The 26,056-nt window shown below is 41.1% G+C and overlaps 1 protein-coding gene across 2 annotated transcripts; it reads left to right on the forward strand.

Annotated features, from left to right (window-relative positions):
* Positions 1 to 320: 320 nt before the first annotated feature.
* On the forward strand, positions 321 to 21,615 carry LST1 (leukocyte specific transcript 1). Of its 2 annotated transcripts, none has more exons than XM_070735650.1 (5): positions 321 to 563; positions 4,369 to 4,423; positions 11,160 to 11,267; positions 13,489 to 13,511; positions 20,192 to 21,615. In XM_070735650.1, exons 2-5 carry the CDS (start codon positions 4,390 to 4,392, stop codon positions 20,453 to 20,455), a joined length of 429 nt encoding a protein of 142 aa, XP_070591751.1. In that variant the 5' UTR covers positions 321 to 563; positions 4,369 to 4,389; the 3' UTR covers positions 20,456 to 21,615. The 2 variants fall into 2 exon arrangements, with proteins under 2 accessions (XP_070591751.1, XP_070591752.1); XM_070735651.1 differs by having other exon boundaries at positions 556 to 625; positions 20,192 to 20,536.
* The last annotated feature ends 4,441 nt before the right edge of the window (positions 21,616 to 26,056 follow it).

A 26,056-nucleotide genomic window follows, 5' to 3' on the forward strand; every position in this document is an offset into this window, starting at 1 on the left:
TATATAAATAGCCATTCTATAATGGAGAAATTTGTTTTTTCCTTGTTCTTTTTTTCCAGTTCTGCTTTTTGGGAGAACTAAAGTGGCATAGCTGGGCAAGCAAAATTAGGTTTACCCTTTGATGGGGCTAAATGTAACCTGTTGGAAGTTGATTGACTTGAACATTAGACCTCCTTCTTGACATTGCATAATATCCTTTACATTGCTCCTACTGACCTGGTTAAACACCCAGTAAAATGAGGTCAAGTTTTCTGGTGAAAATGAACACAGCAACTTTCCCTCCTACGCATGCTCTATTCAGTCTTATTTAGTTCAGCCTTGTGGCTGAGTGAAAACATCTGCTTGTCCACTTCTACTTTGTGTGGTAGGTCCGTATTTCCTGGTGGAAGCAGAAGTTTCAGCGAGGGTTGTGTTTGGTTGGGGTTTTTCTTTAACATCTGCCAGAAACAGAAATACCTCAGATCCCAAAGAAGGTGGACTGTTGAAGGTAGATGCTCGCGCGTCTGGAATGGTGAAAGAACCCAAAACTTACAGAGGTGGTTTGTTGGGATAAGAGGAAGAAGGTAAGAAGGATCTAAAGAAGTTCTAGAAATTGACAGAGTCAACCACTGCGAAGGAGCTAAAAGTAAGATCAGAGGATGGAAAACTGTGGGAAGGGTTTGGTGAATGAGGAAATGTGGTTGTGTGTGCCTTTGAATCCGCATTGACTCTTGACGATTGCTTAAACAAGTCCCCGTAGTTTTCTCAGAAAGATTTCAGAAGTGGTTTGCCATTGCCTTTTTTCTAGGGCTGTGAGAGAGGGACCGTCCCAAGGTCACCCAGCTGACTTTATGCCTAACATGGACAACTTTCTTTTTTTTAAAAAAATATTTTTTATTATTTTCAAAAAAGGACAAACAAAGACATACAACATTGAACATTTAAGGAGCTACCTTTGCTCCGCTTATCGTAGAAGTCTAACTAATACAGAATATAAAAAACTCTAACTGTTACCAGATCTAAGCAGAAATGCCACACTTGCGAATTACATTATCATTGAATTTAATTCTATGTTTTTAAGATTAAAATTATTGATTAAATTTCGTTATGTTTTAAAAGATGATACACTTGTATATATATATATATCTAAAAAGCAATAGACAAATTATTAGTAATACAAAAGGAAAATAACATAAGCGCTTCTACGTTAGTTGTAATATAAACTATTTAACTCTATCTTATAATTTTAAAATAATCATTTATTCTTGTATATTTAATTTTTAGTACTGTTTTTAACATTCCACCAATCATATACTTTATCCCAAATTTTATAAAATTCTGTTTCGGTTTGATTATTCAAATGTTTAGTCATCATATCTAATTCTGCACATTCTATAATTTTTTTGAATACCTCAGTATCTTTCGGTATCGTCTTTTCTTTCCATTTCTGTGCAAATGCTATTCGTGCCGCCACCAATATATGTATTATTAAATAATAAATTTCTTTTTTATACTTTATATTTGAAATACCCAATAAAAAGAATTCAGGAGATTTTTTAATTTTCTCCTTTGTTATTTCATTTATCCAATTCTCTACTTTATTCCAAAATATTTTTGTCTCAGAACAAGTCCACCATACATGGTAGTATGTGCCGACTTCTTTTTTGCATTTCCAACAAATAGGCGATACAGATGGAAACATTTTAGAAATTCTATATGGTGGAAGGTGCCATCTATAAAACATCTTAATTTGATTTTCTTTAAAAGAAATTGATTTTGTTATTTTCCAATTATACATCCATATCTTTTCCCAAGTATCCAAATCAATCAATCAATTGACATGGACAACTTTCTTATCTGGTGCCTTCCCCGCTACATCAAAGTGGTTTCTTAAATGAGGGGGTACATGGCTTTTCATATAATTGTATTTACGGAGTATATATGAAACCAGGGATTAGTACCTCCTGAACTCTCTCTTATGAGGAATGGAGCACTGTTTGCAATGTGGTTACTTCTTTGACTTGTGGTAAGTAGAGCTTGCCGAGTGGACCCTGCATACTGCTACTCCGGGGATAGTGCTACTACAGCAGACCCCCCCACATGTCTGCTGTAGTAGCACCACTGTTGTTTTATGCTTTTAAAACACCTCCAAAAAAAGAGAACGGTGTGTTTTGTAAGTGAAACTTCTTGTATTCTGCATGAGGGCAGTAACTGGGGAGAGATTTCCCTAAACTGATTTGTCCATCCATTGACATCTGGTGCAAATTTCAGCGAAGTGGAGAAGAAAAGATGAAACGTGTCGTTTGATATCAGCCCCACATTTTTGTACTTGATGAAATAATAATAATAATAATAATAATAATAATAATAATAATAATAATATATGTTTTTTTAAAAAACCAGCACAATAGAAGAGAACAATAACTTATTGGACCCAAATCAGCATGGCTTTACTGAAGGCAAATCATGTCAGACTAATCTCATTGATTTCTTTGACTATGTCACAAAGGTGTTGGATGAAGGTGGTGCCGTGGATATTGCCTATCTGGACTTCAGCAAAGCCTTTGATACGGTTCCACATAAGGAGTTGATAGATAAATTAGTGAAGATTGGACTTAATCCCTGGATAGTTCAGTGGATTTCAAGCTGGCTGAAGCATAGACATCAGAGAGTTATTGTTAATGGCGAGTATTCTGAGCAGAGTCAGGTTATAAGCGGTGTGCCACAAGGGTCTGTTCTTGGTCCTATTCTTTTTAATATGTTTGTGAGTGACATAGGGGAAGGTTTGGTAGGGAAGGTTTGCCTATTTGCCGATGACTCTAAAGTGTGCAATAGGGTTGATATTCCTGGAGGGGTCTGTAATATGGTAAATGATTTAGCTTTACTAGATAAATGGTCAAAGCAATGGAAACTGCAGTTTAATGTTTCCAAATGTAAAATAATGCACTTGGGGAAAAGGAATCCTCAATCTGAGTATTGCATTGGCAGTTCTGTGTTAGCAAAAACTTCAGAAGAGAAGGATTTAGGGGTAGTGATTTCTGACAGTCTCAAAATGGGTGAGCAGTGTGGTCGGGCAGTAGGAAAAGCAAGTAGGATGCTTGGCTGCATAGCTAGAGGTATAACAAGCAGGAAGAGGGAGATTGTGATCCCCTTATATAGAGCGCTGGTGAGACCACATTTGGAATACTGTGTTCAGTTCTGGAGACCTCACCTACAAAAAGATATTGACAAAATTGAACAGGTCCAAAGACGGGCTACAAGAATGGTGGAAGGTCTGAAGCATAAAACGTATCAGGAAAGACTTAATGAACTCAACCTGTATAGTCTGGAGGACAGAAGGAAAAGGGGGGACATGATCGAAACATTTAAATATGTTAAAGGGTTAAATAAGGTTCAGGAGGGAAGTGTTTTTAATAGGAAAGTGAACACAAGAACAAGGGGACACAATCTGAAGTTAGTTGGGGGAAAGATCAAAAGCAACGTCAGGAAATATTATTTCACTGAAAGAGTAGTAGATCTTTGGAACAAACTTCCAGCAGACGTGGTTGGTAAATCCACAGTAACTGAATTTATACATGCCTGGGATAAACATATATCCATCCTAACATAAAACACAGGAAATAGTATAAGGGCAGACTAGATGGACCATGAGGTCTTTTTCTGCCGTCAGTCTTCTATGTTTCTATGTTTCTATGAAAGAATTGGAGAAAGATCACGAATTACTAAAATATAGATTATAGAAATAGAATGACTAGTGGCAAAAGAAAAATATAATGTCTGTCTGTGTGTGTGTCTATGTCTGTCTGTCTGTCAGTCTGTCTATCTATCTATCTATCTATCTATCTATCTATCTATCTATCTATCTATCTATCTATCTATCATCTAATGTCTACACTGCCCATGTCACATAAGTACTCTGAAATGGTATAGGTCTCCTGCTTGAGCAGGAGGTTGGAGTAGAAGACCTAGAAGGTCCCTTCCAACTCTGTTATTCTGTTATTTTGTGTGGTTTAAAACATTTAATAGGTGTTTAGGGTGCAATCCCAAAACAACAAGAGCGCCACTTGAACACCATCGGCACTGACAATCTCCACTAGTCAATTGCAAAAGGCAGCTTTATTTGGAACAGCATAAATCCTGCGACATACTTAAACACCATGAGACAATATCTGCCTATGCCAGGTCCTAGGGGAGGACTTGATAGCTGGATAAAAATGCCAAGTCCTGTCTACATATCTAGCTGTGCAACTATAATAATAATAGTTATAAAGTAGGTAGGTGATGTTGCGGTCCCCATGTTATCATTTGCACTCTTTAATTCTTTCTGTGCCTCTGTCATTTCCATTACTCTTCTTCTGACATTTGTTCTCTGTTTTTTTTGTTTTTTAGACTTCCCCTATAACACTGGCAATGGGTTCTGGTTTGGATAAAGATTGTGGCAATGGTAAGTGCTGTTTAACTTGTATCTTTTGTGTTGTGAAATCTAACTTCTTCAGAAGAGCAATCCATGTTCTGGAACTGAGGATGACCTTTGGGGTTTTTACAAATGACAACTTCATTACAAAGTTGAAGCCATTGTTAAGCCAAGCCCACTTAACCACAATCCCTTGGCAAGTCATCTTGACCATCACACATCTTGAGTGTGACAACCAAGAACCCACCAAATATAATAGTCATAGGTGGCGGGATGCTGGTAACAGTATATTGGGTTGCAAGGTAGCCTCTAGATTAGAGATTGGGTTTGCCTAGAATAGCATGATTGAGGTTGCTCCTTATAATATATTGGCCAAAACTGACCAGCTGTCTCCTTACCATTAATAGAAATGTTTCATGGGGAATTCCGGGGTTGCGCTGTGCCGATGCAATGCTGAAATGTGAATAGCTGCTTTTCAGTACGAAATTTTCCCATTTTTGGATGCTTGAGATTGCAATGCGAACCTTGCAGAGGGGAGCATCGAGGAGGGGAATAGCCGTACATCACTGGAGGATGCACAAACTTCCGTGATTGCAGGCTGAGAGACCCCAAGAGAGTCGGGAATGGGGCTAGCCATTTAGCCAGCCCAGAGTCATGGCGGTCCATTGGACCCCAGGAAGAAGAAGGAATGAAGAGCAGTGAAATAGTGGTGACCCAGACAGCTTACATTTTTTTTAATTCTTCTTGAAACCCTTTTGAGAGGGGCACCTGAAAAACAAAAGGATAGTGAAAAAGTGGCGATCGGAAGGGAAGGAGCAATAAAACTGAACAGGAGAAATGTTTCATGAAGTATGGGCATGACTAGAAACTTAATAACAGAATAAAAGAGTTGGAAGCAGGGGTGAAATCCAGCAGGTTCTGTGATAGGATCTGGAGAACCAGTAGCGGGAATTTTGAGTAGTTGGAGAACTGGCAAATACTGCCCGAATTGGGGGGGGGACGCAGTGGGGGTAGTGAAAATGGAGCTCCACCCCAGAGCACCCAATTTGCACTGAAAGATGTTGAAAAAAATTGCAGGGCGTTCTGCATAAGCCACGCCCACAGTGTGGTAATAAAAATTTTGGTAGCCCTTCATTGTATTGTCCCCAGAGTGGGGTGGGAATGTAGATTTTGCAGTATCCTTCCCCTGCCATGACTTCCCAAGCCACGCCCACAGAACCAGTAGTAAAGAAAATTTGATTTCACCATTGGCTGGAAGGGACTGGGATGGGTTCCGGTTTTCTTTGCTGCTCAGGGATGTGCTGCGGGAGCGCATGTGCAATGCATGATATGCGCACACATGCACAGTAATTTTAAAAAGTTTCTGCACATGTGCAGAAGCAAAAACCAAGATGGTGGTGCTTATGGCACTGCTGAGGGAACTGACACACGTTGGGTATTTTGGTTACTATTAATATTATTAGTATTAGCACAGTTCAGCTGGCTTAATTTGCAGCAGATTTAGTATGGCAAGAAATCAACATGTGGCTCAGAATCCCATTTGTTAGCAATGAATGATCACTCCTTCATAAAGATGAAAAGTACAATCTTTACTTACAATTCTGTTGATTCATGCATTTACAGATTGCAGGCAGAGAAGCTTATATTCCAGTCCATGTTAATAACTTCTGAATGCTTCCATATGTGAGGATGGCTGTGGATTTCATCTCACACATGTGTCCTCAGCCGAGGACAATGGAGCACAGGAAGATAGAAGGAGGTGGAAAGAAGGGTCGGAAGGGAGGCCAAAAAAGGGGAGGGCTCATCAACTCTGCAGTAGTTTAAATAGTCTGCAGAGTACCTGCCCCTTTTGGTCATCAAAAAGTGACACGCTGGTCAGTTAATTGCGACCTGACCATAGAGATGTATTTACAAGACAGTGCAAGCATGTGGTAGAGTGGTGAAACCCAACAACTCAGAGGCGTGACAGGCCTGGGCTGCTGCCGGTTCTAGAGACCTAGGCTGCCAAGTTATCACTGGTTCTATAGAACCAGTCTGAACCGGGAGCAACCCACCTCTGGTAGGGATTCTTTAGTCTTAAAGTTGCTAAGTTTGGAGACCCCTGGTATAGATTTAAGGATGAACAAAAAGGCTAAAATGTGCAAACGGTAACTGAAAGAAATAGAGATGAGCTTGAGGCAGATGTTGGTCAATGTTTTAAATGAAATAACAAGACAAGATGTAATGAGAGACCGCATAAAAATGAATGGACCAATATGATTATGATTATGGTTATGGTTATGATTGATTATGATTGTGATTGTGATTGTGGTTGTGGTTGCGGTTGCGGTTGTGATTGTGATTTATTAGATTTGTATGCCACCCTTCTCCAAAGACTCAGGGCGGCTCACAGAATAAAAAAACCAACACGACAACAAATCTAATTAATTAAAAATTACTACTAAAATCCCATATATATTAAAATCAGTCAGCCAACTCATTCATGATGATGATGAAAATGGTTATTTGTTTGGGAATATTTCCTGGGAAAAATTGATTTATTGTTTCTAAGCAAAGGTGGTGAATGATAGCCCCTTTAAGACTTGATAGGGTTCAAATCCCAGAATTCCTGAGCCAGACATAAAAGGCCTATAGTTCCCCATCTTTGCTTTCAAATACTTATTTATTATTCATTTATTTTAATAGATTTACAGGCCATCCTTCTCCTCGCGGGCTCAGGGTGGCTCACAAGGGTAAAAATAGGCACAGTAAATAATAAATCCAATTATTAGAAAATACATAAAACCCACTATAAAAACAATCAATCATTCCTCTTCCATGCTAGTGGCCGGAGCAAAACTGTCACTCACGGTCCCCAGGCTTGCCAGCATAGATGTGTTTTTAATGCCTTTCGAAAGGCAAGGAGAGTGGGGGCGGTGTGGATCTCTGGGGGGAGTTGGTTCCAGAGGGCCGGGGCCATGACAGAGAAGGACCCGCCAGTCGGCATTGTTTGGCTGACAGGGCCTGGAGGAGGCTGACACTGTGTGACCTAACCAGTTGCTGGGATGTGTGAGGCAGAAGACGGTGTCGTAAATAATCTGGTTCAATGCCATGTAGGGGTTTATAGGTAATAACCAACACCAATATGTGGTTTAAGCATACAATCTATTCATGTGTACACCTCAAGTCTATTGATGTGCACACCTATAAAAGGCCAGCAACTACACCTGAAAGTATGATGGTGGGAGAATGCTGCAAAATTGTAATGCTGTAGCAAGTGTCGGGGGTATAAGTGGAGAAATGTTAAAACGCAGAAGTAGTTTGGTTATGCAGAGGCTGTGCAACTTGTTGAACACGAGTTGGAAGACTTGGCCTGGTGCCTAAGAATGTTGGAAGACTGCTGATACAGTGGTACCTCATCATACGAACTTAATTGGTTCCAGGATGAGGTTCGTAAGGTGAAAAGTTCGTAAGATGAAACAATGTTTCCCATAGGAATAAATGTAAAAGCAAATAATGGGTGCAAATCCTTCAGGAAAATCCCAAACTTTAGAAGGGAGGCGAACAGAGGGCAGGGAGGAGCAGCTAAAGGGGGCGGGTGGAAGAAGCAAGGCTAGGCTAAAGGGTGAGTGGGAAGGAAGAAAGGCAAGGGGGGCACCCCTCCATTTTCTTTTTTCAAAAGACACTGTTTCAGTTCCTTTGCAAGCACGTTGTTCTCTGCAAAAATTTTCCTCCCCCAAGCTGCCCCTCCCTCCTCCCTTTTCTTTCTTAAAAAGACACCCTTTCAGTTCCTTTGCAAGCACGTTGTTCTCTGCAAAATGTTTCAAAAAAGGGAAAAAAAAGAAACCCCTTCATCTCAGCAGCAGCTGCTTGGGTTCGTAAGGTGAAAATAGTTCGGAAGAAGAGGCAAAAAAATCTTAAACACTGGGTTCGTATCTTGAAAAGTTCGTTAGAAGAGGCGTTCGTAAGATGAAGTACCACTGTACTACCATATTTCCCTTCCTTAAGAAAGGGAAGCAAGAATGGGTACCAAAGAATGGGTTATTTCCCAGGGAAATAACCCATGCTTGGGAAATTGCTTGGACAGAATTCTGATTAAAAGAGTACCAGAGGTCACTCACCATGAGTAAAATTTGAGAAGTGCCAAGTCATATGTGAAATGAATTTGGCAAACAATCAAAAATGCCTTTGTGGTTACTTGATATATTTATAGATAAATGTGTCAGAATTGCTTGGGAAAAAAAGGACTGATATCTGCTAGAGCAGTGTTTCCCAACCTTGGCAACTTGAAGATATTTGGACTTCAACTCCCAGAATTCCCCAGCCAGCGAATGCTGGCTGGGGAATTCTAGGAATTGAAGTCCAGATATCTTCAAGTTGCCAAGGTTGGGAAACACTGTGCTAGAGGTTATACAAAGGAATCAGAACATTAAACTCTACATGTTTGATATTATCTATCTATCTATCTATCTATCTATCTATCTATCTATCTATCTATCTATCTATCTATCTATCTATCTATCTATCTATCTATCTATTTATTGGATTTGTATGTCGCCCCTCTCCGGAGACTCGGGGCAGATATTAATTGGTATCTAGATTCTAATTTCGGATAGATATGAAAGCAATAATATTAATAATGGTATGAAACAACAATAATAAGGCCATGATTAAATGCATAGTTTAAAAGTAAATGAGTAAGTTTAAATTAAATCAATGCAATAATTAAAACATTAAATGAAAGCAATTTGGAGATATATATTTAATTTGTGCCATGTTCAGGTTATTCTCCATGAAAGGCTATTTTAAACTGGCCGGTCTTCTCTGGAATCCAGTGATTCAGGGTGCCACCCAGAATGAGCTAGTGGAAAGATTGCCAAAGATTGACCACAACAAAAACAAAACCTCAGTTGTGTTTAATCACAAATAGTAGAATATGTCTAAGCATAGTTCCCTCTAAGCTGAGCAGTGAGCAATCTCTCACTTAAAAATCATCATCAACTCAGAGTTTTCCAAACCTGCCCAGAAGCCGAGAGGGAAAGAGTGAGAGGGAAGGAGAGAGAGAGGAAGAGAGGAAGAGAGAGAAACAGATAGAAAAAAGAGAGGAAGGAAAAGAGAAAGAAAAAGAATGGGAGTAAGGAAGAGAGAAAGAAAATCAAAATCTAGTTTGAAACTAGCTCAACTATTTAAGTGGCATTTTGATATTGATAGAGTTGCCCTATTATGAGCTCACTGTTATAGACAGTTACAGTATTTTATTTTGAAATTCTGAGGCAAAACAGGGTGGTTTTTTTAATTTGTTTGTTTGTTTGTTTGTTTGTTTATTTATTTATTTATTTTTTCTGTGCCGCCCAGTCCCAAAGGGACTGCCGCTCAGACACTATACTTTTCCGCCCCCCCCCCAAAAAAAAAAATTAGAGGGAACACTGTGTCTAAGTCTGGAACCAGTTGCGGCCCTATTTGGAGAGGAAGTCTCTACTCACAGTCACCTCGAGATTCGACTACTGCAATGCTCTCTACATGGATGTGTTGGTAATGACTTATAAAGCCCTACATGGCATTGGCCCAGATTACTTGCTTCTGCTGTCTGAGTCCCAGTGACCGATTAGGTCCTGCAGAGTTGGCCTTCTCCAGGTCCCGTCAGCCAGACAATGACGCTTGGTGGGTCCTAGGGGAAGAGCCTTCTCTGTGGGGGGCCCGACCCTCTGGAATCAGCTCCCCCTGGAGATTCGCACTGCCCCCACCCTCCTTGCCTTCTGTAAGAGTCTTATGACTCACCTATGTTGCCAGGCTTGGGGCAATTAGGTCTCAGCCCCCTGGCCAACCAAATGAGATGTATGTTGCATGATTGAACTGATATGACTGTTTTTAAATATTAGAATTTTTAGACAGCAATTTTAAATTTAATTTGATTTGCCTTTGTGTTATATTGTCATATTATATGCTGTGAGCCACCCTGAGTCCTTGGAGAACGGCGGCATACCAATCTAATAAATAAATATTTATTATTTTTTAGACTTGTATGCCGCCCTTTCCGAATAAATAAATAAATAGTAAAATATATTGTAATATTTATGTTCATTTAAACTACTATCCTACACTTGATTGATGAATAGATAAATAGATAAATAATAGATAAATAGATAAATAGATAAATAGATAGATAAATAGATAAATAGATAAACAGATAAACATATAAACAGATAGGTAGGTAGGTAGGTAGGTAGGTAGGTAGATAGATAGGTAGGTAGATAGATAGATAGATAGATAGATAGATAGATAGATAGATAGATAGATATTAATTTAGATTCACTTTTTAAATTATAAATTGGCCAGAGTTTCTCTTCCAATTAGGGCAGTCATAAAAATATGACTGACTGACTAACTAACTGACTGTCTATCTGTCTTGTCTGCATGTCTGTCTGTCCGTCTGGCTATCTGACCAGCTGACAGACTGACTGACTGACTAATTGACCAGCAGGCCCTCTGGCTGGCTGACTGGCTGACTGATAATGATTAACCAACTGACTGACCAACTGACCAAATGACTGACTGACTGACTGACTTATCATTTAACCAAATGACCAAATGACTGACTGAATGACTGACCAACTAACTGAAGGACTGTTGGACTGACTGACTGATTGAATGACTGATTGAATGACTGAATGACTGAGCAACTGACTGAATGACCGACTGACCGACGGACTGGTTAAAATAAACATAGTGATAGAGACAAAGGGGCCAGATTGCTCACTGAAGTCTTTCCTGATGAATCTTCTTCTAGGATATCATATTCCAGACTGGGCAATGTACACAGCAGGTGCTGTTGCATTTTTGCTGCTGCTGGTAATTCTGGTCCTCTCCATATGTCTTTGCCGGGTCTGTAGAAGAGGTAAGTCTCTCTTTTAACACTTAGAACCTAGATTTATATTCCGCCTCACAGTGCTTTACAGCCCTCTCTAAGTGGTTTACAGAATCAGCATATTGCCCCCAACAATTAAAGTCCTCATTTTACCCACCTTAGAAGGATGGAAAGCTGAGTCAACCTTGAGCCAGGGGTGAGATTTGAACTGCCAAACTGCTGGCAGCTGGTGATCAGCACAAGTAGCCTGCAGTACTGCACTCTAACCACTGCACCACTGCAGCTTTATTGGGCGGTGGGGGTGGGGGGATATTCTTTAAATATGGCCCCAGAAAAGATGGCCATCAAATCTTTTGAAACACAGGACACTTAATTTTTCACTGATCACAATGAAACCGCTTCTATTCTGAACTTCCTTTAAAACAAATGTTAAAAAAATAAAAGGAATCAGAGGGGTTTTTTTCATTGAGTGTAAAAACAGAAGTCCAGATTGGAAAAGTTTTCTTGCACGCGGATATTTTGGAATAAAAAAATCTGATGTGTATCAGATAAAGGGGAAGAGCCTTCTCTGTGGCGGCCCCGGCCCTCTGGAACCAACTCCCCCCAGAGATTAGAACTGCCCCTACTCTCCTTGCCTTCCGTAAGCTCCTTAAGACCCACCTTTGTCGTCAGGCATGGGGGGAACTGAGACATCTCCCCCGGGCATATACAATTTATGAATGGTATGTCTGGATGTATGTTTGTTTAGAAAATGGGGTTTTAAAAATATTTTTAAACAGTAATTTAGATTTGTCGTAAATTGTTTTTCACTTTGTTGTGAGCCGCCCCGAGTCTGCGGAGAAGGGCGGAATACAAATCTAAATAATAAATAAATAAATAAATAAATAAACAAATAAACAAACAAACAAACAAACAAACAAATAAATAAATAAATAAATAAATAAATAAATAAATAAATAAATAAATAAATAAATAAATAAATAAATAAATAAATAAATAAATAAATAAATAAATAAATAAATAAATAAATAAAAAGATTTCTCGCACTACCTGGTACCACGGTACCGCAGTGGTTAGAGTGCAGCACTGCAAGCTACTCCAGTTAACTGCTAGCTGTAGTTTAGCAGTTCAAATCTCACCACTAACTCAAGGTTGACTCAGCCTTCTATCTTTCCGAGGTGGGTAAAATGAGGACCCAGATTATTGGGGCCCATATGCTGATTCTGTAAACTGCTTAGAGAGGGCTGTAAAAGTACTATGAAGTGGTATATAAGTCTAAATGCTATTGCTAATACTATTGCTATGTTAGATTTAAAATTGTATAAAAGAAGAAAAGATAGAATAGGATAGAATAGAATAGAATAGAATAGAATAGAATAGAATAGAATAGAATTCTTTATTGGCCAAGTGTGATTGGACATACAAGGAATTTGTCTTGGTGCATATGCTCTCAGTGTACATAAAAAGAAAAGATATATTTGTCAAGAATCATGTTGTACAACACTTAATGATTATCACAGGGGTCAAATAAGCAATGAAGAAACAATCGATATTAATAAAAATCTTAAGGAAACAAGCAACAAATTACAGTCACACATTCATAAGTGGGAAGAAATGGGTGATAGGAATGATGAGAAAAAACTACTAATAATAGTAGTGCAGACTTAGTAAATAGTTTGACAGTGTTGAGAGAATTATTTGCTTAGCAGAGTGATGGCGTTTGGGAAAAAAACTGTTCTTGTGTCTAATTGTCTTGGTGTGCAGTGCTCTGTAGCGATGTTTTGAGGGTAGGAGTTGAAACAGTTTATGTCCAGGATGGGAGGGGTCAGTAAATATTTTTGCAGCCCTCTTTTTGACTCCTGCATTACACAGGTCCTCAATGGAAGGCAGGTTGGCAGCAATTGCTTTTTCTGCAGTTCTGATTATCCTCTGAAGTCTGTGTCTGTCTTGTTAGGTTGTAGAACTCAACCAGATAGTAATAGAGGTGCAGATGACTGACTAGACGAAATTAGTCAGGCAACTAGACGGAAGTTATATTAGATGGAAGTAACTTCAAGATTTTTTTTTTTTAAAAAAATAGTAGATATGGCAGATAAGCTTTTATTTATCTAACATTTCTTACATATATAAGTAAATATCTATGCTATCTGATAAATTTTGATAACGCAACAGCTTTGTTGTCCGTAGCTGAAAGACGTCAGAATTCGAATCAGAATAATATTGTTTTTCCACCACTTTTTTGTCTTTGCAGTGAAGAAGCTAAAACTGTCACAGGTATGTATATAGTGGGATTTAAGAACTGGATGGGCAAAATAGAGTTCCATTGAACACCCCAATGAAAGAAAACTCCAAGGCTTGAGTGTCCTCAAAGTTCCACTTTATTAGAGATGTTATATTGGCACATCTGGGAAAACCTGAATCTGAAGGCTTCCGGGTTTTCTTCACCCAAAGGAAAGTCCACCACCCACATGCCCATCACATGGTCCAACCAAAGCACCATCCCAAGTGGAGATGCCTCCTGGTTACAACCCTCCAGGTACAGGGCAAAATGTCCTTGACTCTCTGAGAAAGGAATGTTATTATGATTAAATAATAACATTAGTCACCACACTAGCAAAAAGATGTTGAGACAGTAGAGGAAGTGCAGAGGAGATAATTAGGGGACTGGAAGCTAAATCACACGAAGAGCAGTTACAACAACTGAGCATGGCTAGTATAGCGAAGAGAAGGACCAGGGGAGACATGATAGCAGCGTTCCAATACTTGAGGGGCTGCCATAGAGAGGAAGGGGTCAAGCTGTTTTTCAAGGCACCAGAAAGCTAGACAAGGAACAATGGATGGAAACTGACCAAGGAGAGATTCAACCTGAAAATAAGGAGAAACTTTCTGACAGTGTGAGCCACCAACCCGTGGAACAGCTTGCCTTGGGATGTCGTGAGAGCTCCAACACTTGACACTCTTAAGAGGAAACTGAACAGCCATTTGTCGGAAATGGAGTAGGGCAGTGATGGCGAACCTTCCCCCCCCCCAGGTGCCGAAAAAGCATGGGTGTGTGCTATTGTGCATGTGTGAATGCTCACATCCATAATTCAGTGCCTTGGGAGGGCTAAAACAGCTTCCCACATTCCCATGGAGGCCCCCTGGAGGCCGGAAACAGCCTGTTTTCTGACATCTGGTGAGCCCAGTAGGCTTGTGTTTCACCCTCCCTAGGTTCCAAAGGCTTCCCTGGAGCCAGGGAAGGGTAAAAACGCCCACCCACCCCAGAGCTCTCTGGAAACCAAAAACACCCTCCCAGAGCATCTGAGTGAGCCAAAAGTCTGCTGACCAGCACACACATGCATATTGGAGCTGAGCTAAGACAACAGCTCACGTGCCAGCAAATATGGCTCCGTGTGCCACCTGTGGCACCCGTGCCATAGGTTCGCCATCAATGGAGTAGGGTCTCCTGCTTGAGTGGGGGGTTGGACTAGGTGGCCTACAATGTCTCTTCCAATTCTGTTAACCTGTTAATATATCTCCCCAGCTCCCTACAATCTCCCCTCCCAGTTTCCCACAGTAGTAAATGTGGCAGGCCTGAAGATTCAAAAGATGGCTTCCGGGCCCGACATAGGGAGGTGGAATTGGAAAAGTTTTGAAAACTTCCTGACATCCCACTTCTCTAACATTCATGAAAAATTTTGAAGAATGCACATTATCTCTGACAATGAGGGCTGATGAAAATTGTTGGGTAGTGTATAAATTTAGTAAATGTCAGTTAGACAACTGGTAGAGATGGATCTGTCCAGGGGTGGGTTCTAACTTCCCTTGCTGCTGGTTTGCTTCCTACCACGCTGCCTGGGCACTCCTCCTGTATGGGCAGTGCTGAAAACTTTTTTAAAAATTCCCCCCAAAAAACCAAAACCAAGATGGCGACGCATGCACAATGCCAGAAATTTGGCTTCTGCGCATGCTCAGATGAAAAAAAAAACCAGGGAAAAATAATAAACCTAAAAAAAATTCAAAAAAGAAAGATGGTAATGTCCAGGACTGGCACTGACTGAACTGGTTCCATGACATCATCATGACATCATCAGCAAGTTCAGACGAACTTTACGCAAAATTCGGCTGAACCCGAACCGAACCCGAACCCGAATGGGGAATCCCACCAAGAGATTCCGGGGGCGGAGCTTTGACATCATGTATACCGGCAGGTTGCTAAGGAAGCCAAGGTCATCACTTCCTGGATTCCATGGAATCCAGGAAGTGATCACCTTGGTGTCCTTAGCAACCTACCACTGGTGTCAAGGCTCCGCCCCCGGAATCTCTTCATGGGAGGGATTCCCCAGCTCCTTCAAAGGGAGGTCTCCACGTAAAAAATAAGCATTGTTATTTTTACATGAAAGGACACCGCAGCGACGCTGCAAGCAAAGGGTGGTCCTTTCACGTAAAAATAAACATGTTTATTTTTACGTGAAGACGTCCCTTTGAAGGAGCTGGGGAATCCCTCCCACGAAGAGATTTCGGGGGCGGAGCCTTGACGTCACCGGCAGGTTGCTAAGGACGCCAAGATGATCACTTCCTGGATTCCATGGAATCCAGGAAGTGATCACCTTGGCGTCCTTTGCAACCTGCCAGTGACGTCAAAGCTCCAAACGCCGAATGCGACCCCGAAGTTTGCCCAAAGTTTCAAAAAATTTCGGGTTCGTGTTCAGCATACCGAACACTGCAAAATTCAGTACGGACCCAAATTGTGCGGGTTCGGTTCGCCCATCACTAATCATCAGCAGGTTGCTACTAGTTTGGTCAAACCGGTTTGAACCAGTTTGAACTGACTTCTGGATCTGTCTCTGCTGACCCTGAACGTGACATATGTGTAGCCATATTTTATTGTAACATCTTTTTCTATTAGCATTTAGATTAGGAGTACTTTCGGTATTTTTACTCACCAATTTCTAACTTTTGAAAGGGGGTGGTGTAAAGATAAGGGATAAGGGAATGTTACGTCTTAGTGGCATTCCTTACCTGTGGGAAGAGAGAAGAGTCCTGCAGCTGGCCGGAGGTGGACTTTGGGGTCACTGGGCTCTTGGAATGACAAGTGATTGGAGAATGTGGCTCCAGGGGCAGCTTAAATTGGGTGTAATTCCGGATCTAGTTCAGAGTTACAATTACACAAAGTTCTTGCCAATTTAATGTGTTCCTAATGAATAGATTTGAAAAAGGCAAGGATGGCTGTAAGACTGGGACCAATAGGTTGCAGCTCTGTTACAACGTCATATAATAATAATAATAATAATAATAATAATAATAATAATAATAATAACAACAACAACAACAACAACAACAACAATAATAATATAAATCTCATTTGCTGTGTATTACTATTTTTTGTGAATAAAATAAGAACAACAACAAAACACAGAGTTGGAAAGGAACTTGAAGGTCTTCTAGTCCAATCCCCTGCTTAGGCAGGAAACCCTACACTACTTCAGGCAAATGGTTATTCAACATCTTCTTAAAACTTCTACTGTTGGAGCATTCACAACGTCTGGTGGCAAGCTGATTAATTGTTCTAACTGTCAGGAAATTTCTCCTTAATTACTTCTCTCCTTGCTTAGTTTCCACCCATTAATTCTTGTTCTACCCTCAAGTGTTTTGGAGAACAGGTTGACTCCCTCTTCCTTGTGGCCCCTGAGATATTGGAACACTGCTATCATTTATCCCCTGGTCCTTCTTTTCATTAAACTAGACAAACACAGTTCCTGCAACCGTTCTTCATATGTTTTAGCTTCCAATCCCCTAATCATCTTTGTTGCTCTTCTCTGTACTCTTTCTGGACTCTCAACATCCTTTTTTGCATTGTGGTGACCAAAATTGAATGCAGTATTCCAAGTGTGGCCTTACCAAGGCCTTATAAAGTAGTGTTAACACTTTGTGTGGTCTTGATTCTATCCCTCTGTTAATGCAGTCTAGAACTGTGTTGGCTTTTTTGGCAGCTGTTGCACACTGCTGGCTCATATTTAAATGGTTGTCCACTAGGACACCAAGATCCCTCTCACAGTAACTATTTTAGTGAGAGGTATATTGATGTGAAAAGAAGGCCATGGGAAGGGGGCCAAAGAAGGCCTGGATCTGAAAAGAGCTGGAGGTAAGAAGAGTGGAGGTCTTTGCATCAACAGTTTGAGTTTAACCAGGAGTCAGCCAGCAGTGTAGCAGGAGAAATTTGGAGATTGGAGTTGTCCTAGTTCAAAGACCTCAGAGTGTAACACCAGGAGAATCAACCAAGGAGTGGGTGGCTCAGAAAAAGTCAAGTTGGCAACCACAATTAGCAGAGTAATAGAGTTGGAGGTCTTCTAGTCCAGTGATTTTCAACCTTTTTTGAGCCGTGGCACGTTTTTTTACATTTACAAAACCATGGGGCACATGGGGGGGGGGGGGCGCTAAAAAAAGTTTGAACAAAAAAATTCTCTCTTCCTCCCTTTTGCTCTATTTCTCTCTCCCTCCCTCTTTCTCTCCCTCCCTCTTTTTTTCTCTCTCTCCATCCCTCTTTCTCTCTGCCTTCCTCTTTTTTGCTCTCTTTCTCTCTCCCTCCTTACCTCCCTCTCTTTCTCTCTCTCTCTTGCTCTCTCTCTCTCTTGTTCTCTTTTTCTTTCTTTCTTTCTTTCTCTCTCTCTTGTTTTCTTTCTCTCTCTCTTGCTTGCTTGCTTTCTCTCTCTCTCTTTCTTTCTCTCTCTCTCTCTTTCTTTCTCTCTCTGAGCTTCGCGGCACACCTGACCATGTCTCACGGCACACTAGTGTGCCATGGTACACTGGTTGAAAAACACTGTTCTAGTCCATACCCCTGCTTAAGCAGATAACCCTATACCATTTCAGACAAATGGTTGACCCATCTCAAAAACCTGCAACGGTGGAGCACCTACAACTTCTGAAGGCAAGGCTGTTCCTTCATCCCTTCTGTGATTAAAGTCCCACCTCATTTTATGTGTGCCCGGAGGCAGATAACAAACACCAATAGACCTTCAATCGTACAGCCTTAGGTTGCTATTTTGACTTTTCTGACCATCCCTTTGGAAGCCTCTGCATGGAGCAGAGGGGAAAATCGACGAACTCAGCTGCAATAATATTCTAAAGGTGCTTTTTTTCAAGAGGCAACTGGATTTTCTCGTGAGGAATGGGACCATCTCCTGCCTCATACCTCCCTGCGACTGATGAGAGCCCACAGGGTTGGCCTTCTCCAGGCCCCATCAACTAAACAGTGTCAGTTGACAGGTCCACAGGGGAAAGCCTTCTCTGTGGTGGCCCTGACTCTTTGGAACCAACTACCCCTCAAGGTCCGCACGGCCCCCACCCTACTTGGTTTCCGAAAGGCCTTGAAAACCTGGCTTTGCCAGCAGGCTTGGGGGCCGTGACAATTGACATCTCTTCATTCGGCCAAGACAAGTATTGATTGAAATATTTGATGTGTGAATGTAGTAATTTTACTGAAGGGTTTTTATTAGAATGAAATGTTGTAACCTGACTGCTATATTGTTGTATAATTTATTGTTGTAAGCTGCCCTGAGTCCTCAGGGAGTGGGCAGCATACAGATTTAATCACGAAGACCTAGCTTTGCTGGCAGGCCTAGGGGCCATAAATTTACATCCTGGATGGCCAACTCTATGAATGGTGTGCATGTGTATGATTGTGACTGCCCTTTTTAAATAACTTTTTAATGAGGTTTTAGTTTTAGATAATGTTTTAGTTTTAGATAATGCTTGACTTCTTTTTATCGCTTTGTATCTATTTATATTGTATTTTTATTATAGAATAGAATAGAATAGAATTTTTATTGGCCAAGTGTGATTGGACACACAAGGAATTTGTCTTGGTGCATATGCTCTCAGCGTACATAAAATAAAATATACATTTGTCAAGAATCATGTGGTACGGCACTTAATGATTGTCATAGGGGTCAAATAAGCAATGAAGAAGCAATATTAATAAAAATCTTAGGATATAAGCAACAAGTTACAGTCATACAGTCAACATGGGAGGAAATGGGTGAAAGGAATGATGAGAAAAACTAGTAGTATAGAAGTGCAGATTTAGTAGAAAGTCTGACAGTGTTGAGGGAATTATTTGTTTAGTAAAGTGATGGCATTCAGAAAAAAACTGTTCTTGTGTCTAGTTGTCTTGGTGTGCAGTGCTCTGTAGCGACGTTTTGAGGGTAGGAGTTGAAACAATTTGTGTCCAGGATGTGAGGGGTCAGTAAATATTTTCCCTGCCCTCTTTTTGACTCGTGCAGTATACAGGTCCTCAATGGAAGGCAGGTTGGCAGCAATTATTGTTGTAAGCCGCTCTGAGTCCTTCTAGATTGGGCGGCATAAAAGTCAAATTAATAAATAATCAATCAATTAACACAAACAAACAAACAAACAAACAAACAAACAAACTCCAGTTGCCTCTTGAAAAAAAAAGCACCTTTGGGACAACCATGACTTTGATGACTGAGAATCTTCATAGACCAGTGACGGGGAACTTATGGCATGGGTGCCATAGGTGGCACGCGTAGCCAAATCTGCTGGCACAAGAGCTGTTACCCTAGCTCAGCTCCAATGTGCATGTGTGTGCCAGCCATCTGATTTTTAGCTCACCCTGAGGCTCTGGGAGGGCATTTTTGGCTTCCAGAGAGTCTCTGGGGGGATGGGAGAGGGCATTTTTACTTCTGGAGCCTGGGGAGGGTGAAAAATGGGCCTACTGGGCCCACCAGAGGTTGGGAAGCGGGCTGTTTTAGGCCTGCAGAGGGCCTCCAGGGGAGCGGAGGGAGACCATTTTTGCCATCCCCAGGCATTGAATTATGGGTGTGGGAACTCGCACATAAACAATAGCATACACACACACGCTTTCGGCACCCGAGGAAAAAAAGTTTCGCTATCACTGCCATAGACAATAACCTTCTAGCACCAACCTGTCACTCCACCCTTTCCCAATTCCCCAGAGTCCATCCGAAAACACCTATGAAGCCGATGTGCATTACGCCGAATTACAGAACCTCCCGGTCTCCAGCAGGGGCCAATGTGATGGCGGAACCAACCTGGATGCTCAGAACAGTGACTACGCTACGGTGGCCGTGCTGAAAGAGGATGCCAGTGAGGAAGATTTTGGCAGTCACCAGCAAACAGAGGACAGCGGTGTAGAAGATGGGGCGAGGGAGGAGCAGATATCTGCAGAAGCAGAGTCAGCTTCATATGGCTTGGAATAAGGGAGTCAACCAAGGGACAGATGTCAAAGTGCCGCCTCTATGTTGGTGAAGGCAGGCAGGATTCCCTTGGGTACCATTTGTTGGAGGTCAAGGGAAAGGTTTTGCCTTCTCTTTCTACTCAAGATCCCCATGTACAATTGGTGGGCCACTGTGTGACACAGAATGCTGGATTTGATGGGCTTTGGCTCGATTCAGCATGGCTCTTCTTATGTTCTAGAAGCTTTGAGTTTTTCAAATGGAAGATAAATCTCTTCTGCTAACATCTTCTTTCTCGAGAAGCCCAATTCTACAGTTATACAGGTAGCCCTTGACTTACAGCTGTTCGTTTAGTGACCATTCGAAGTTACAACGCCGCTGAAAAAAGTGACTAATCACTTCTTATTTCCACACCCATGACTGTTGCAGAATTCACTCCATGAATTCAAAATTCAAATTCTTGGCAATGGACCCATATTTAGAACAGTGGCAGGAACCCGTGTGTATGTGTGTGTCATGTGATCACCTTTTGTGAACTTCTGACAACCGAAAGAAACGGGGAAGTCTGATTCGCTGAACAACCATGTCACTGATTTAGCAGCTGCAGGATTCATTTAACAACGGTGGCGAGAAAAGATGAGAAATGGGGGCACAATAACCCACTTAACAACTCTCTCGCTTAGTGACAGAAATTTTGGGCTCAGTTGTGGTCGTAAACTGAGGATTACCTGTATTATTTATGCACTTTTAGTATATATTCATACGTCTTCTGGAGATTCTCTCCCTTCTGGTCTTCAGCCACAATTTACAAATGTTTGATGTTTGCAGGGAAAAACAAGAGAGGGAGGAATAGATATCCCCCCACTCATAATATTTAGAATCATAGAGTCATAGAATCATGATGCTAGAGAGGAAGTGGAAGGCTTCTAGCCCAACCCTTTGTCCAAGGCAAGAAACCAAATGCCATCTCAGACAAGTGATTGTCCAATCTTTGTTTTGTGTGATGTACTGGTTTATGTCTCAGGATCAGGAAATTCCTTCTTATTTCACTGATGATGTATAGATGTTCCTCTATAAAGCTTCCACCCATTGTTTTTGTCCTATTCTGTGGAGCGATGGACAAGAAAGCTCCTGCCGTCACCCCTTTCTCTGTGTCAACCCTCAAATACAATATTGGAAATATCTCTTCTAACTGTTTTCTTTAGCCTAAACATACCTAGTTCCTTTAGTTATTCTTATGATTCAGTCCAGGGATGGGGAACTATGGCCCCTTTTAACAAGGGTGGACATCAATTCCCAGAATTCCTGAGCCAGCATGATCACTTTTGTGTACTCTCTGGAGCATTTTGAATCTGTTTTAGCTTTTTTAGAATGGTTTTAGATTAGTCATTTATATTAATTGGATTTCAGGTGTCTTATTGTGTATTGTTTTTTTTTAAATATGTTGTGAGCTTCCCCGAGTCCATGGAGAGGGGCAGCATACAAGTCCAATTAATAAAGCAAATAAAATAAATTTTGTGCACATATGGCAGAAAATGAGTAGAAAAGCACTTTATGGAAAGATACTGTGAGAATTCATTCTGTATGAGAATAGAGTAGAGTAGAGTAGAGTAGAGTAGCGTAAAGTAGAGTAGAGCAGAGCAGAGCAGAGCAGAGCAGAATAGAATAGAATAGAATAGAATAGAATAGAATTCTTGATTGGCCAAGTGTGATTGGACACACAAGGAATTTGTCTTTGGTGTACATGCTCTCAGTGTACATAAAAGAAAAGATATTAGTGCTATAATGAATCATGGCTTTTTCTAGCAGACCACTGATTAAGAAAGGGACAATCTCTAGAATTCAGAATTACCCAATAATAATAATACCCAACACACTTTCATCATTCCTTGGACATCATATGGCTGTATTTATTTTTATTTGATTAGTGCCTGAAAGGACATTTGGAATTTAAGTGATAGGAGAATCTGAGAAGCTACTGCAACCATCTAAAAGCAGAAGAACTGGATTCGATCAGATAAAAAAAAGTCTAGTTTTGACTTCTTTTCATGGTTTCTGGTTTCCTGGTTCTTACCATGACCAAACTAATACTTTAGAAGGCCTCATAGACAAGACATGGAAACAGTATTGAGAAATATACAGTAAGCCTCTGATCTTAAAATATTAGATTAGCCCATTGCAGTTTATAGCAATATCATTAACTTACTAAATTTTCTGAGCACCTTCCTGAAATTCTGAAATTGAAAACTGCTGTTCCATATTCCAAATTATTGATCTGGTAAAAAGGATCTGTATCACAAGAAAAGAGATGATTGTGGAATTTTCGAACAAAGATTTAAAAGTTAACTTGACTGCTTATGGGAATTGCGGAATCTTAATTTATAGTAGCGAGGTGAAAGGATTTTCACTCAAGTAGCAGAATAGTTTGAACCAGTTCAATTTCCCATTTCCTCTTAAACGCTTTATAAAATTAAAGAGCCGTCTTCTATTGTCTACCAAAGAATAAGTTTATTTTTAAAATACCAATAAAATGTGCTTAGAATACTATTCCTAGGTAAAAATTGTTTTAAAATAGTCCACCCCCCAATAGATACCTCTGAAAACAGTAGAAAAGAGGTAACCTGGAATATTGCTAAAGCTCAAAAGGTATGTATTTATGAAAATTGGGATGACAGTATAGGACAGGGGTAGGCAAAGTTGACTCTTCTATGACATGTGAACTTCAACTCCCAGGATTCCCAAGGTAACATGATTGGCTCAGGAATTCTGGGAATTGAAGTCCACAAGTCATAGAAGAGCCAACTTTGCCTACCCCTAGTATAGGAAGTTAGCAGCCACCCTTCTTTAAGAAAAATGAAATATTCTGGGAAATATTTAAAAAGTCAGAATATTATATTTCCCTGGATGAGAAAATGGAGGAACATTTTTTTAGGCAGGAAACAGACTCACTCTTAATAGCCCCCACAATAGCCCACAGCATTTGTCAGCACTTAAGATATAAAGGGATACTAGGTCTATTAATAGGCAAATGCCCTCATCCAAGATCCAACAAAGGTAGGATTAGCCCTCTATTAGTGGTGGCTTCCAAATGATTTTGCTACTGGATCGTGCGTGCGCACATAAACCTCCTGGGTGGGTGGGCGGAGCCTCCTGCCATTAGCGCTTCCAGTTCCAAGAACCGGTCCGAAATGGGAGCAACCCATTGCTGCTCTCTATCCATCTAGCAACAGAATGCACCACATGGCACCTGGGGAGATTACATCACCCAGCAGACTCTAACAAGCTTGGGACTCAGGGCAGCTTACAACCATGATGGTGAACCTATGGCACGCATGCCGCAGGTGGCATGTGGAGCCATACCTACTGGCATGTGAGCTATTGCCCTAACTCACCAGTGTGCATGTGCTTGGCAGCCAGCTGATTTTCAGCTTGGGCCTAGGCTTTAGGAGGATGTTTTTGGTCTCAGGGGTGGGTGGGATGTGGGTCGTTTTCGCCCTCACCAGGCTCCAAGAAAGCCTCTGGAGCCGGAGAAGAGTGAAAAATGGGCCTAATGGGCCCACCGGAAGTTGGGAAATGGGCCATTTTCTGTCCTCTGGGGGGTGGGGGAGGCAGTTTTCACCCTCCCCAGGCTCCAGGTGAGCCTCTGGAGCCTAGGAAGGGCAAAAAATGGGCCCAATGGAAATGGGGGCGGGGGGAATCATGTGCACATGTAGTGGGTGGGCAGCATGGGGGGTTGCGTGTGCCTGTGCAGGTATCGGGGCACATTGGTCATCAAATTATGGGTGCGTGTGCTTTCAGCACCTGAAGGAAAGGAGGTTCGCTGTCAATGGCCTACAGAGTTGCCCCTGCATAGGCCAATGGGAGTCTGGCAACCAATCAGAATACAAGCTCATATTCAAAAATCCAGAGAAGGTATAAAACTCAGGCACTCTCAGCCTCCCCTTTTTTCCCTTCACCCAACATCTTCAAGTCATGTGATTCTGTCCACCATTAAATCCATCATTCTTAGAAGCCACCATGTTTCCAGTGTCTTTCCCCCCACTCAGAACTGAATCCAGAATGATATTTCTTCCAACAATGGTTAAATGGAGATTTAATCTAATCTAATCTAATCTAATCTAATCTAATCTAATCTAATCTAATCTAATCTAATCTAATCTAATCTAATCTAATCTAATCTAATCTAATCTAATCTAATCTAATCTAATCTAATCTAATCTAATCTAATCTAATCTAATCTAATCTAATCTAATCTAATCTAATCTAATCTAATCTAATCTAATCTAATCTAATCTAATCTAATCTAATCTAATCTAATCTAATCTAATCTAATCTAATCTAATCTAATCTAATCTAATCTAATCTAATCTAATCTAATCTAATCTAATCTAATCTAATCTAATCTAATCTAATCTAATCTAATCTAATCTAATCTAATCTAATCTAATCTAATCTAATCTAATCTAATCTAATCTAATCTAATCTAATCTAATCTAATCTAATCTAACCTAACCTAACCTAACCTAACCTAACCTAACCTAACCTAATCTAATCCTGATTCTCCCCTTTGAATCCCGCCGGCCAAGAGCACTCGGGCAGCAGCTTCTGCCAGACACGGGGAATGAGCGGGATGAGCGGCGCCGAAGCCGGTGGCTGTGGCAGCTGCTGCAAGAGGCTTCCGCGCCACTCTGTCCCACTCATCGCCCGTATCCAGCAGATAGGCTTTGAGTTTTTGGCTGGGGGGGGGAGAAGTAGGACCTTCCTAACTCCCCCCCAGCCAAAATCACAAAGCCAGGCAGCCCCCAGCCGCCAAAGGAGCCTCCTGATTCTCCCCGCCCTGCCCGACGCCCCACCCTGTCCTGCATAATGTCCTCTGCCGGGAGGGCAGCGGCGCCGCGGACCGGCTGGAACACCCCAACGGCCCGGTCCCGGTCCGCGGGCCGGCGGTTGGGGACCTCTGCTTTATGGTATCAAATTAGTCTCAGAAAAAAAGGAAACGGTAAGCTTTGAGGAAAAGAAGGAAGCACAAAGCTCATTATTGGCGCATTTCTGTAGTGAAGAGGGTTTTTTTTTAAAAAAAAAGATTACAACACCATTCAAAACAACTTACCAGCAACAACAAAGGAAGTGACATCTCTCACTGGTTACAGAAAGTTATTCTCCCATTTCTTCCTCAAACAGAGGAGACAATGACAAAAATAGGAAATGGTCACAGTTCCTCTCTGTTTCTTTGTAAAGTTTTAAAATGCAGAAGAAGAAGAAGAAGAAAAAAAATTGGAACTTCCCCCTCCTTGTTTCCTGCCTACCTACCTCCTCTCTTACACAAGCAGGCATGGTTGCACGCACAAGTGTGTTTGAAGATAAAGCCAGATTTCTTCGTGAGCTGTTCCACACAAGCCAGCAGTAATAGGAGGCTGAAAAAGTTTCCTCAAAGATGCTTTTTCAAGAAGAAGCCACTGGGTTCCCTTTGTTTTTCTTTGAAGATTTATTTATTTATCTATCTATCTATCTATCTATCTATCGATCGATCGATCGATCGATCGATCGATCGATCTATCTATCTATCTATCTATCTATCTATCTATCTATCTATCTATCTATCTATCTATCTATCTATCTATCTAT

The sequence above is a fragment of the Erythrolamprus reginae genome, chromosome 2, assembly GCF_031021105.1.
Source record: "Erythrolamprus reginae isolate rEryReg1 chromosome 2, rEryReg1.hap1, whole genome shotgun sequence".
Classification (NCBI taxonomy): domain Eukaryota; kingdom Metazoa; phylum Chordata; class Lepidosauria; order Squamata; family Dipsadidae; genus Erythrolamprus; species Erythrolamprus reginae.

Bases quoted from the DNA above. Each gene is read 5' to 3' on its own strand.
- LST1 (XM_070735650.1), top strand. From the start codon at position 4,390: ATGGGTTCTGGTTTGGATAAAGATTGTGGCAATG. The intron at 11,268-13,488 runs GTAAGTCTCTCT...TTGTCTTTGCAG, and splicing joins TTGCCGGGTCTGTAGAAGAG to TGAAGAAGCTAAAACTGTCA. The intron at 13,512-20,191 runs GTATGTATATAG...CCAATTCCCCAG, and splicing joins AGAAGCTAAAACTGTCACAG to AGTCCATCCGAAAACACCTA.